The following is a 14,328-nucleotide window of genomic DNA, read 5'->3' on the forward strand; positions in this document are numbered from 1 at the left end:
AAACATTCTGTAAGTGTAAAAAGTTGGTTGAGGTAGCTTCGATGTTTAAAAGATTTGTCTTTGGCCTAGCCAAGTTTTTGTTAAAATGGATTTGAAAAGTGAAGTAACTCATTCAGGGGAAGTAACTCTTTTATTAAAGTATGCAAACTCATTTCTAATAAAAAAAAATACAAAGTTCATTTAAGTCTTCAGTGTAGTTGAAGGATACAAGAAAAGTAACTATTGATAAAATTTCTTATATCCATGGTTGTTTTGTTTTTCTTTCAGTTGACTTCACTTGAGTTACAATATGTTTCACCCAAACTTCTGAGATGTCAAGATTTAGAACTTGCTGTACCTGGAACATATGATCCAAATCAACCAATCGTAAAGATTAGGAAAGTTCAAAGTTCATTACAGGTTATCACATCCAAACAGAGGCCAAGGAAACTCAGCATATTTGGTATTTTAATATTTATTTTAATTTACAAATAGTTAATCCTTTAATACAAACATAAAAACTGTAAAGATGTTTTAGAATAGTTCTTTTTAGCAAAAAATTGGGATAAATGTATGGAAAATTAATTGCTAAATAATATAAAAATGTGAATTTAATTCATTTTATTATGAATGAGGGTATCTACTTGGTTCTGAAAAGTTAAAAAAACCCACCTTGGATGTTAAATTGTGTTAATTTTTTGTTGAGCCTGCAACTTTTGTTGCAGAAAGCTCGACATAGGTATAGTGATACGGCGGTGTTGGCAGCGTTAGCTAACTTATTAAAAGCTTTATATTTTAGAAGGTAGAAGACCTGGAAGCTTCCGTCTTTGTATATAGATGCCTCATGTTACGAACTTTCTGTCAGTCACACATCCAATATCTTTGTCCTCATTTTCATGGTTCAGTGACTACTTGAAAAAAAAGTTAAGATTTTTTGTAATGTTAAATTCTCTCTTATTATAAGTAATTGGATAACTATATTTGGTATGTGCGTACCTTGCAAGGTCCTCATGCCCCTCAGACAGTTTTTACTTGACCTCGACCTCATTTCATCGATCAGTGAACAAGGTTAAGTTTTGGTGGTCAAATCCATATCTCAGATGCTATAAGCAATAGGTCTAGTATATGTGGTGTATGGAAGGACTGTAAGGTGTACATGTCCATCTCATTTTCATGGTTTAGTGATTATAATTAAGTTTATGTGTTTTGGTCTGTTTTTCTTATACTATATGCAATAGGTCTATAGTATGTGTATGGAATGATTATAAGGTGTACATGTCTTGCTGACAGGTGTCATCTGACCTTAACCTCATTTTCATGGTTCAGTGGTCGAAGTTAAGTTTTTGAGTTTTGGTCTATTTTTCTAATACTTTATGCATTGGTCAATTATATTTGGTGTATGGTAATATTTTATGATCTATATGTTTGTTACACAGGTTTTGTTTGACCATGACTTCATTTTCACAGTCCATTGCTAAGTGTTAAGTGTTTGTGTTTTGGTCTGTTTTTCTTAATTTATAAGTAATAAGTCAACTATATTTGTTGTATTGAAGAATTGTTAGCTGTACATGTCTGCCTGGCATGATTCATCTGACCTTGACCTCATTTTCCTGGTTCATTGATCAATGTTTCGTTTTCTTTTTTAATGTTGAGTTTATGTGACAGTTGTAATAAAGCTGTATATTTAGGTCTATCAACATAATATCAATAATTAGTAAAGAAGGCGAGACATTTCAGCGTGTGCACTCTTGTGTTTTAAATTTAGTAGTCCTTAATGTTGAGTTTTCTATATTAAATAGGTAGCAATGGTCAGGAATATATGTTTTTACTGAAGGGACATGAAGATTTAAGACAGGACGAGAGAGTGATGCAGTTGTTTGGATTAGTTAATTCTCTACTACTACAGAATACTGAAACTTTCCGCAGAAATCTTACGTAAAATGATTTTTATATTTCAAGTGAAGTTTGTCTCTAGCTAAGTTTGCAGCAAAATCAAATAAGAAACATTTGTACATTGCAGCCATAGTTTTAAAAAGAAATAATTGGGAGAAACTTTTATCTTAAACGAATTTCAAGACCAGTTAACAATTTTGCAGTTTCGGACTTTTTTTTCTGTCTTTTTTCTTAGATTAATATTCTGTATAGACACTGAATTTTCAACATTAATTCTGAGAATAAATTAAACTGCATACACTGTGGATTCATTTATTTTTCGTTGGTATAAGTTTTCGTGGAATAAGGAAAACTAACATGTAAGTGGATATTTGGATATTTTTTTTTGCGATTTTGCAATGGTTTGCACACAAGCTTATAGATAATTTGTCATTTGTTAAACTTTTAAATTGGTGGATCACTTGTACCAACAAAATCCACTAAAATTGGTATTGGAATAATAATGAATCAACAGTAAATTATCTACTTTCTCTGTATTTCTATTTGATTTTATTTTACAGAATACAGAGATTTTCTGTGATTCCATTATCTACCAACTCTGGTCTAATTGGCTGGGTGCCTCATTGTGACACGCTTCATTCACTTATCCGGGACTACAGAGAGAAGAAGAAAATTCTACTAAATATAGAGCACAGGCTTATGTTGAGGGTAACATTTGTTTTGTAGTGGTTATACTTTAAAAAAATGTTTGGCTGTAGAATCTACAAAATACAAGATTATATTTTTTAGTTGTCTTTGAAAGAAAAAGAAAAAGGGAAAAAATTATTATTAATTATAAAATATAAGATCAATCTGACAAGCCATAAATATTGACAATAACCAGTTAAGAGTTATCTTTTCTTTATTTATATAAATTTGTCATTCTTACAGATGGCCCCAGATTATGATCATTTGACCTTGATGCAGAAGGTTGAAGTGTTTGAGCATGCTTTGGAACACACACAAGGGGATGATCTAGCTAAGATACTGTGGTACAAAAGTCCTAGTTCTGAGGTTTGTATTCAACCCATTTTATAAATTAATAAATATTTGACACTTGCTTTGAGATATATAGTTTACAGAAATTCACATTAGGTTGTACTATCAAAAGGTAAAACTGAGAAAGGAAATGGTGAATGTGTCAAAGCGACAACAACCCGACCACAAAGCAGTCAACAGCTGAAGGCCACCAATGGGTCTTCAATGTAGTGAGAATTCCTGCACCCGTAGGTGTCCTTCAGCTGGCCCCTAAAAAATGTTTATACTAGTACAGTGATAATGGACGTCATACTGAATGCTGAATTATGCACAAGAAACTAAAATTAAAAATCATACAAGACTAACAAAGGCCAGAGGCTCCTGACTTGGGACAGGCGCATAATTGCGGCGGGGTTAATAGATATAGGAAGATGTGGTGTGAGTGCCAATGAGACAACTCTCCATCAAAATAACAATTTAAAAATTAAACCATAATAGGTTAAAGTACGGCCTTCAACATGTTTATGAGATGTCAACCCTCCCCTATACCTCTAGCCAATGAAGAAAAGTAAATGCATAACAATACGCACAATAAAATTCAGTTTAAGAGAAGTCTGAGTCTGATGTACATACATTTGTGTAGTGAGGAACAATTGTATTTTTGTGGATATTTGATTTTTGGTTTTGTAAAAGTCTGCATACAAGCTATAGAAAACTTAAATATCTTAATTTAATGTTCATATATACCCAAAAAATCAATTGGATCTCCCATGAATAATAATGAATCCAAAGTAGCCAAAAGAAGTGCATTTCAATTTCAAAATATTGTTTGCATCGTATAATGCTATCATGTTGTCTACGTCATCATCTTCCTCATCATCTGTGTCGTCCTCCGAAGACATTTAGTTTCGGGACAGTAACTTTTGTTTATGTCAATGGATCTCTATAAAGTTTTACCAGATGGTTCAATACCACCAAAGGAAGGTTGGGATTAATTTTGGGGATTATGGTCCCAACAGTTTAGGAAAAAGGGGCCAAAAAAGAGGCCCAAATAAGCATTTTTGTAGTTTCCAGACAATAACATGTGTTTAAGTGTATGAATCTCTCTGAAATTATACCACAAGTTTCCATACCACGAAGGGATGGTTAGGATTGACTTTGGGGGTTATGCCACATAACATTTAAGGATTAGGGGCAAAAAAGGGGGGAACACTTGTTTATTCTGGTTAATGGATAATTAAGCCAATATAAAAACAGTGTAAGGGAGGTAATCTAAATATATTTAAAATGCAATTGCAATAGTTTGTATGTTCAGATTTATCCTCTCTTACACTACTCGTAAATTATGTATAAATAAATGTCAGGTTTTGGACTATTTGCCAAAAAAGGGAGGGGGAGGTGGGGTTAAATAATACTTTTTTTTTGGAGGAGTCAATAGGCAACAGCATTGGACATTCTGCAGTCATTTCCAGCAGCGCTCAGTGAAGTAATTTATTATGGTAATTTTGGGAGTTATTTTGAAATCATTATATAAAGTTATTTAAAACAAAAAAATTGTGTGGTGTTTTTTTTATCATCTGCTTTTCAGATCTCCAAGGAAATGAAACTTTACAAAAAAAAATTCTTACATATACAAGTTCAATTTCAAATTCTAATTTTAATACCCTTGCCTTTCAACTTCTTCATTTTGAATACATATAAAACATTGCTGCATGAACAATGAGGGAAAAGGGTTGTTGCTCTGCAGCAAATTGTAGCCATTTTTACATGACATCCAAAGATATGTTTTTATATAAATAGTTGAAATAGAATTCACCTTTTCGGAATCTAAAGGACTATCGGTAATCTCATTGTTCCTTCACCAAAATGAATATAACGTCAGGCCATTGGTTGAATTTCAATTGTTTAGAACGTTTAAAACCAATCAAAACGTTTTGGTGTACACTTTTGAAAATATTACCCAAAATGCATTAGATTTTGAAATGGCAAATTGCAGCATACATTTTCCCTGTACAATTAAACTCTTAAACTGTTAGCCAGTAACCAGTGATATGATCTCAATTTTACCTACTTTTAATTACTTCCCTTTGAGATATGAGACCTTGATAATCATTGTTTTAAAAAAGAATTTACGATAAAGAATTTAAGCTAAAAAATGCAACTGGAATTATTTTATTACATTATTCCATGCATTTTAGTTTAATCATATTTATTTATGATGGATTGGAAAACTAGTTTTGCAACTTATATTAATCCCTTTCCACATTGCGGGTCGTGAGTGCTACCTTGTAGCGGCATGAGCCTACTCTTTTTCGAAATCTACCAAGGGTGTCTTTTACATGCAAGAGATATGGCTCTTTCTTAACAAGGGTCAGCCATTTATTGTCCCCTTCCAACTGGCTATCATCCTTTCCTCAAGACCATACTTGCAAATGGTGTCAAAGGAGAGCCGAAAAATTTTAGGGAAGCAGAAAATTCAGTCCCTGAAATTTTCATCCTAAACAGGAATCGAACCAGGAACCTTTGTGTTAGTAGTCGAATGCACTAACCACTACAATACGACTCATGCATTTTAAACAGTATAGAACAGCAAAACTTTCAGTCACAGCTGAAATATGACTGTATCAGATATAAGACTATTTGAACACATTTACGATTTGCAGGTTTGGTTTGATAGAAGAACAAATTACACCAGATCACTAGCTGTTATGTCAATGGTTGGTTATGTTCTAGGTCTTGGAGACAGGTATGGTAATTACAAAAATAGAAGGGAGCCTGTATGTAATTAACAAAAGAATCAGAAAAATGGATGCAGAAATATTTGTACAATTGTATTTTTACCATAAGGGCCTTCCACCTACTCTTGGTTTTGAAATTAAAAAAAAATGAAACATTAAAAGCTACTCATTACAAATAAAGATGTTTACAGCATTCAAACATAAAATAAATTTTCAAAGATATTAAATAAAGTATAGATGCGTCAATTTTGCATTTTAAAATTGAGAATGGTAACACGGAATGAGTCAAAGACACATTGTGACCTGACCATAGAGCTGAAAATAGACGAAGGCCAGTAATGGGCATTAAGACAGCGAGAAAATACTGCAGCAGAAGACTGTACTCAGCTGACCCCTTAAAAAAAATATATATACTAGTTCAGTGAAAATGGACATCACACTAAACTCTGAATCAAATGAATGATCCAAATTTTAAAAAAAAACATACAAGATTAACAAAGGGGGGAGATTCTGGACTTGGGACAGGTGCAAAAAAGAAGCAGGGTAAAATATGTTTTCTGAGAACCTAGTCAAATGTTATAGTAATTTTAGTATTATCGAACTGATTGTTGGTTGCTTAATTAACTTCCAGTGGTGTCTAAATTGAGGGATACTGATTCAGAACTTTTAAATGTTCCATGGACTTACAAAACTTATCATAAAATATATGGTGATATTTTGGTCATTTTGTATTGTAGTTTTTCACTTCACTAACACTTCTATATATATAGATTCTACCACTGAATAGAGTGTAATACGATATTTATCCACTCGAGACAGTTAAATTTTCAAATTTGACATTTTCAAATTTGACATTTTCAAATTTAACTGTCGAGTGTGGATAAATATCATATTACACGAGATTTGGTGGTGGAACCTGTTTCTCTAATGATTTTCTAACATTATGCAGTCACAAAAGGAAGTTTAGAGGAAAGCAAGAAAATTTGACGTCATAATCGGAGTTTAACCAATGAAGTACTGAGATTAAATGAACCACAAGTTGATTTTTGTCGAGCCTTCGACTTTAGTCGAAAAAGGGAGACTAAGCGATCCTACATTCCGTCGGCGTCGGCGTCGTCGGCAGCGTCAACAAATATTCACTCTGTGGTTAAAGTTTTTGAAATTTTAATAACTTTCTTAAACTATACTGGATTTCTACCAAACTTTGACAGAAGCTTATTTATGATCATAAGATAATATCCAGAAGTAAATTTTGTAAAAATAAAATTCATTTTTTTTCGAATTTTACTTATAAATGTACTTAATAGATTTTTCTGCAGGGAAACATAACATTCACTCTTGTGGTGAAAGTTTTTAGAATTTTAATTACTTTCTTAAACTATCCTGGGTTTGTACCAAACTTGGACAGAAGCTTGTTTATGATAATAAGATAGTATCCAGAAGTAAATTTTGTAAATAAATAAATCCATTTTTTCCATATTTTACTTTTAAATGGACTTAGTTTTTCTGCGGGGAACCATTACATTCACTCTGTGGTTAAAGTTTTTAAAATTTTAATAACTTTCTTAAACTATCCTGGGTTTGTACCAAACTTGGACAGAAGCTTATGTTTGATCATAAGATTGTATCCAGAAGTAAAGTTTGTAAAAAGATTACTCTGTTTTTTATGTAATTTACCTTTTTTTTTCTTACAATCATAAAATAGTAACAAGAGGAATATTTTTATTGATTTTTTTCCTCATTGTTGTTGAGCCTGCGATTTACAGCAAAAATAGGCGAGACACTGGGTTCCGCGGAACCCTTACAAATTTTTTTATACAATGGGTGCAGAAACGGATAAATTGAGGAAGAATTAGAGAAACATTTTTACAATGTTATAACAAATTTCTTGTCCTCAATGGTCACATTTCCATCTTTTTGCAGACATCCATCTAATCTGATGTTGGACAGAATGAGTGGTAAAATCATCCATATTGATTTTGGAGATTGTTTTGAGGTTGCCATGGTGAGGGAAAAGTTTCCAGAAAAGATTCCATTTAGACTTACTAGGATGTTAATAAGTGCCATGGAGGTAAATTGTTTACTAATTTTTAATAATCCCTATTTTTTATAAGGAGGATGTATTTTGAAAAGATATGACTTTTAATCCCCTGGTTTAAAAAAGTGGGGTCTACTGTCTGTCTGTCTGTCTGTCTGTCTGTCTGTCTGTCTGTGTCTGTCTGTCTGTCTGTCTGTCTGTCTGTCTGTCTGTCTGTCTGTCTGTCTGTCTGTCTGTCTGTCTGTCTGTCTGTCTGTCTGTCTGTCTGTCTGTCTGTCTGTCTGATTTCTTTGGTTTCAGGTTTATATAAATCAACTATACCGTGTGATGTGTTTTCAGAGTTATCTCTCAACAACTTCTTGTTTACTAAACAGTGTATCATTTTACATATGACAGCCGAGTTGAAAATTTTCAACACATTTTTCTCAAGAACTACAATACAAGGATTTCTGAAATTTGGTTTCAGGTTTATAGAAGTCAGCTATACTGTGTGATGTGTTTTCAGATTCATCACTCAACAACTTCCTGTTTATCAAAATATTTGGGCAGGGGTATCACCAGTATCAGTAGCTGACAAGCTTTACTTGTTTTTTTGCAAAAAGTGTGAATTCATTTGCTAATATACTTAGTGGCCTGAAACTAAAATTCTATAAGAAATAGATATAGTGGAATTTTTGTGACGATATGATTTTCAAAATTCTTTAGCAATTTGCTTTACCCTTTACAGTCAGTAATTTAAAGATTAGTACAATGATAAAGATTTTAATGAAAAATATCCCTTAAAATTTTGTTTTTGAACAAGATAATTCTAATATAAACAGATAACTCCTTGAAATTTTGACAGCTATACAGATATTGTATTTGTCTTTCTTGATACTTTTGTAGGTGACAGGAATTGATGGCAATTACCGTATGACATGTGAGAGTGTGATGGCTGTACTTAGAGAACACAAAGACAGTCTGATGGCTGTGTTAGAAGCTTTTGTTTATGATCCCTTATTGAATTGGAGACTTATGGACAGTAAGTCATTGATGTTTAGATTTAATATACTGAAATTTTGTCATATTAGACTAAAATCAGATTTTGTTTTTTGCGATATTGAGAAAATTCTGTTAAATTCAAATAAAAAAAAATTAAATGTGAGTTTAAATTGTTGCGATTATAATTTTGTTGCATTTTACACAATAATAAAAACATCCCAATAATTTCTGAATTTACAGTACTGTGACCTAATTTATTTTCATGGGAACCAATTTTCATTGATTGAAGACAACTTTGATTTTTGTGAATATTTTATTTCATGGTTTTGTCAAAGTCTGCATATATTCCCATAGAAAATTTGTTAGTGTTTGACATTGGAAAACCCTGAAAATTGTTATTCATCGAATAATGATGAATCCACAATACTCTTACATTTGGTAGATTTGTACAACTATGGTTTACCTTTTCTGTTGATTGAGAATAATATTCTTTTTGTGGATATTTCAGTTTTGTTGGTCTAAAAAAAATTGTACATCATGTTATTGCAACATTTGAGAAAAGAAGATTTAGGTATACTTGTAGTAAGAAGAAGTGGTATGAGTGCCAATGAGACAACTTTCCATCAAAGACACAATATGAATAAGTAAACCATTATATGTCAAAGTATGGTCTTCAACATATAGCTGTGACTCACACCAAACAGCAAGCTATAAAATAGGGGCCCCAAAAATTACTAGTGTAAAACCATACAAACGGGAAACCCAACGATCATATCTATATAAAGAACCACTTTAGAACCACATCAACAAATGACAACAACTGAAAATCAGGTTTCTGACTTAGGACAGGTGCTAACAAATGCAGCAGGTTAAAACGTTTTTATAGCCTTGATGTAATATCATTGTACAGTTATTAATTGGAATTGTCTCAAGAAAGAAAACATTGTAAAAACATGTATTAATTACTTTTAACATTTTTTTAATCCGTTGAAAATTCTTGATAATAAAAACACAAGTTAGTCAAGTGTGTTCCATATTATTTCTTTTTTTGAAATTTCAGCAACAACTAAAACAAAACCAAAGGCTAACAGGTCTGGTTCCTACAGTGGAAGTCAGGAACAGGCAGATATTCTTGAAACTGTAGACATTGGACAAGCAGGAACAGCAAAGAAGTCGGTACCAGTTGCAACAGGAAATGCACCAGGTGGAGATAACTCCACATCAGAAGTTTTAAACAAGAAGGCTGTGCAGATTGTACAAAGAGTTAGGGATAAACTGACAGGAAAAGACTTTCCCACCGAAGAATCAATCGATGTGTCCACTCAAGTGGAACTCTTAATAAAACAAGCTACATCACATGAAAATTTATGTCAGTGTTACATAGGATGGTGTCCATTCTGGTGATTGTTTTAAAATATTGTCCCAATAAAGTCATGATATATATTACGCTAAGTCTTTTAAATACACAATATTAGGTGATGTCAGAAAAAGATCAACATTTTTTGAAACTGAGATCACTAAGCCTTCAAACAGTTGCAAACATGTAATAAATATTAAAGTAATTTTTATGGGCATTGATTTTATGTTAATATCATACTGCCACTAAAAATGGCTACAATATCTGTCATTAATTTAGTGGCGCAACATTAAAAATCATTTTTTGTCCCTATATGAGCAACTTATGAAATAAAGAGATTTGACATCAAATAGACATAAGTTGCTCATATAGGGACAAAAAATGATTTTTAATGTTGTGCTACTAATTTAATGACAGATATTGTAGCCATTTTTGGTGGCAGTATGATATTAACATAAAATCAATGCCCATAAAAATTATGTGATAAAAACACTTTAAAAAATTGACAGGAATCATTGTTAATATCTATCATGTCACACCTAATTGGGTTATAGAATGCAAAATTGTGCTCTTTTGGTAAAGGGGTCATGTTGGGTGAGTGGTTAAGGTAGTCTAAATACTGTATCACAAGCCTGTCAACAGAGGTTGGGATTTCAAATTTTGCATATGACAGATGTGCATGATCTGTATTTTAAATCTTCTAGCAGTTTATTTAAATTTTATATTTGTAGCTTATGATATAAATTAGATATTATGATACGAGTAAAGGTATCCTTTTACAAAATTATACAATTTTCATCAAAAATATGCTCATACGATTTTGATGACTGAAAATAAGAAATTTGGCTGTTGCAATAACAAATTTATTACATTGTTGTATTGACAGTTCACTTTGATGATTACTGTTATTTGTTTATATTGCATAATTTTGATAAATAATGTTTTAATTCTTCATAATTACATTAGATGTATGTTTCATTATAATACTTTATTCTGGTTGTCTAATTGCACATCACATGCTATTCCTTCAGCAATTTCATCATTCAATAAAACTTATCATCCATGATAACACATGGTCCCACAATAAAGTGCACAGGTGAATTAAATGAAAAACAATATAAAATTCATGTTTTCATGGTCATAGCTAAAAAATGTAATTATAAGTATTGAATGCTTCTTTTTGTAACTTCATAGGGTTGTAAAAGTGTTGACCGCGCTTCAAACAAAATGTACTTCGGTCAACGCTTTTACACCCCAATGAATTTACAAAAAGAAGCATTCAATTCTGAAATGATATTTCGTAATATTTCTTCTGTCAATCATAGTGCAATGATTTCATCGAACAATAAAGTCATATTCAGTTTTAATTTCTAAATAGACTGAATACTTTTGGTACAAAACCTTAAAATTTTAAGATTTTTTGAAAAGCACACTTTGGTTTTGTACATTTTTTTACTATGTTCAACTTGAAAGAACACCATAATGTCAAGATCAAAGATTTAAGAAGTTGGAATCTTCTTTTCTTTCTCATTTTTTGTTTTTTATATAGATTAGATAATATTTTTTTATATATAAATTGTGACTTTGATGAAGAGTTGTCTCATTGGCACTCATACGGCATCTTCTTATATCTAATTAGATTTGATCATGTCTTTTAATGTAACATGAGTATGATTATTCTGTGAAGACTGTGATTCATAATTGTATAAAGTGATGTATTTATATTATTAATCCTGTTATGTAGTTATTGTATAGAACTTCAGGATGTTGTTTATTTTGTATGAAAGCTTTTATCATAGTTTTTGAGTGTGAATTTGTTTGTTTCATCTTGACATGCTTGTTAAGGTTAGATTTAAAAATAATAATCTATATTTTAGGTTTCTTTCCTATAACCTATCCACTGTATTTTAAGTATGGTAACCCTAAATTTTTATTGGCATGTCTTGACTAGAGAAGAAATAGAAACCACTATTTGTCAATAGACAACTTTCGAGTTTATCCATCACTGGAAGAAACTCATCAGTTATGTGTCATTTACCAGATTGAGGAGATTGCCTGTATTCCTGCACTATTAACGTTCATCAAGTGTCTTAGTGATCATTATGCAGGATAAACTAGAAATAATGGTTATTCTGTAGGTACTTAATGACAATTCCTTAATAACAGCAGTGCTGATTGTCAATTTTGAGAATTCAATTTGCCGAATAATTCATACAATATAGAATAATAGTTTTCCAACCACTTGCTCAACATTGAAATGTAAATGACAACGCCCCTGAACGCACATAAGACATTCTCTATAACCAGAGTTTTTGACGGAAATGCATCGAACTTGAAAGTTGTCTTTTGAAACATCACCAGATAAAAACAAACATATTTGTCCTTCATACTATTAAAGCTTGATATTGTTTATAGGACATTTTGCTATGCCAACAAACAGAAGATTGAATCATTTATGGGTAGTTGTATGAAGTAGGATAATGTTTCAAGTTTTAGTGATATTCAAATGAAAGTTTACAATGTAAATAGAAATTTAGAAAGTCAAATGATAAATGTTTTTTTTTTATCATAATTTGATAATGATTATTACGATATTGTACTTTTGCTGGTGATGAACGATTTTTACTTTCTGATCTCTACTCAAAACATTTAAAAAGGAGCCTCCAAAAGTGAAAAGACAAAAGTTCTATAATCTTTACTTTCACTGTAGTCGGCAAGCAAAACTAAATGCTCTATCATTTGAGAAATATTTTTTCATTTTTTGTGTTTCACACTATGAAGTAATAAATATTATGATTATATTATATTTGCCTGTTAACATTCATATATTTTATATATATTTAAGAGCATTGCTGAATTATTGTTAAATAAAATTTGTTTATGAATTAAAACTTTTAAGTAATTTCAGAATTAGTTTTATTTCTCAAAAACATCTGAATGTGAATCATTAATGCTATTTAAAAAATTGATTTGATTCAATCACACGAAATGGTTTTACAGTCATCTAAATGTAAGATGTATGATTCCTCTTATGCAAGTAAATACTCCAAAAATGGACAAAGTTCAACTATCTCCCAAAAAAATAAATACCGGGACCACATGCACACCTTCAATATATGTACAAACAGACAGCACAGTAAAAACATCCTAGGATTCAAACTGTAGGTGGAGTTGTAGGAATTATTATGTACCCATATTGGACGAACAATTTAATAGTATAAAAACCTGAAGACTTGGGAAAGAAAATAAGGTCAGGTCCTATGTTATACATACTTCTATAAACAAATGCACATATTCACTATTGTTGACCTGTTCCACTTGTTGTTAATGCTACAGTGATCCATAAACATAATGTACTTCCATGCCCCACTTTGTTTATGTTAAAATAAAACTTTGCATCTGTAGGGGTGCCATTTGTGTCTCCCAGATACAATAAAACCTTAAAGAAAGTATCACATTGACTTTGTTATAATACAGATACAGATAGAGTGGAGTGGGGGGCATCACCTTGTCTACGGGTAGTTATAAAATATGAAAGATCACAATGCTTCTCTTTATCATTAAACATTAATTATTCCGATTTCAACCCTCAAACAAGTCCTTACTCCTACTGTCCTACATACTGTACTTGTGCTTTGCATAGCAATAATAATTCATAATTTTAATTTTGATGTGATTATATCACTAATCAAACTAAACCCACATGCACTGTTTGGTATTGATTATTGTTTGTTACTACCATATTAGCCTGTCAACTATGAGGTTGTGGGCTGTAATCCCACAACCTGCAGGTGAACTTGACACCAATCTTAATTGACTAGGACTGTCAATTTTCCAACTCAGGTTGGTACTTCTCTCAGGGCACTCAAGCTTTCATAGCCATATAAAACTGACCACAAGGTCATTTCATAATGCAATAGTATTGAAAGTGGCATTAAACACCAATCAATTCATCAATCTTATTGAGTAAAGGAAAGTGAATAGCACTTTATAATTATGCAGAATTTGATACGTAGAGTATCATTTTATACACACAAATATAACAAAAATAACTCAACATAGTTCAGACTGGGATCCGGTTTCAAAGCATCCATGCTTCACATCTATTCCTGAGCCAGGACCCTGGCATTAAAAACTAACTAGCTCATTTAAAAACTTTGGTAAATTTTTGAATTTTTATGAAATGGAATTTTCCTGAAATAATTCAGTTTATTTTAAAATAGCCTATTTCAAAATGGTATAATCCACTATAGCTAAGTCCATTTTAAAAATCAGTAAAAGGAATTGTGAATACTGGTCTGATTTGAATAATTATCATTCTTCAC

At 31.6% G+C, this 14,328-nt stretch overlaps 1 protein-coding gene across 2 annotated transcripts in view; it reads left to right on the top strand.

The window, feature by feature from the left end:
- Nucleotides 1-11,214, top strand: part of LOC134692730 (serine/threonine-protein kinase mTOR-like) — a 95,799-nt gene extending 84,585 nt beyond the window's left edge. For both annotated transcript variants that reach the window (XM_063553235.1, XM_063553236.1), the window contains 8 exons: nucleotides 268-442; nucleotides 1,779-1,914; nucleotides 2,433-2,580; nucleotides 2,803-2,925; nucleotides 5,553-5,635; nucleotides 7,551-7,698; nucleotides 8,551-8,686; nucleotides 9,707-11,214. In XM_063553235.1, coding sequence (XP_063409305.1) covers nucleotides 268-442; nucleotides 1,779-1,914; nucleotides 2,433-2,580; nucleotides 2,803-2,925; nucleotides 5,553-5,635; nucleotides 7,551-7,698; nucleotides 8,551-8,686; nucleotides 9,707-10,050 — 1,293 coding nt within the window. In that variant the 3' untranslated portion in view covers nucleotides 10,051-11,214. The remainder of the gene's footprint in view (nucleotides 1-267; nucleotides 443-1,778; nucleotides 1,915-2,432; nucleotides 2,581-2,802; nucleotides 2,926-5,552; nucleotides 5,636-7,550; nucleotides 7,699-8,550; nucleotides 8,687-9,706) is intronic.
- Nucleotides 11,215-14,328: the final 3,114 nt, after the last annotated feature.

The sequence above is a fragment of the Mytilus trossulus genome, chromosome 12 (assembly GCF_036588685.1).
Source record: "Mytilus trossulus isolate FHL-02 chromosome 12, PNRI_Mtr1.1.1.hap1, whole genome shotgun sequence".
NCBI lineage: Eukaryota > Metazoa > Mollusca > Bivalvia > Mytilida > Mytilidae > Mytilus > Mytilus trossulus.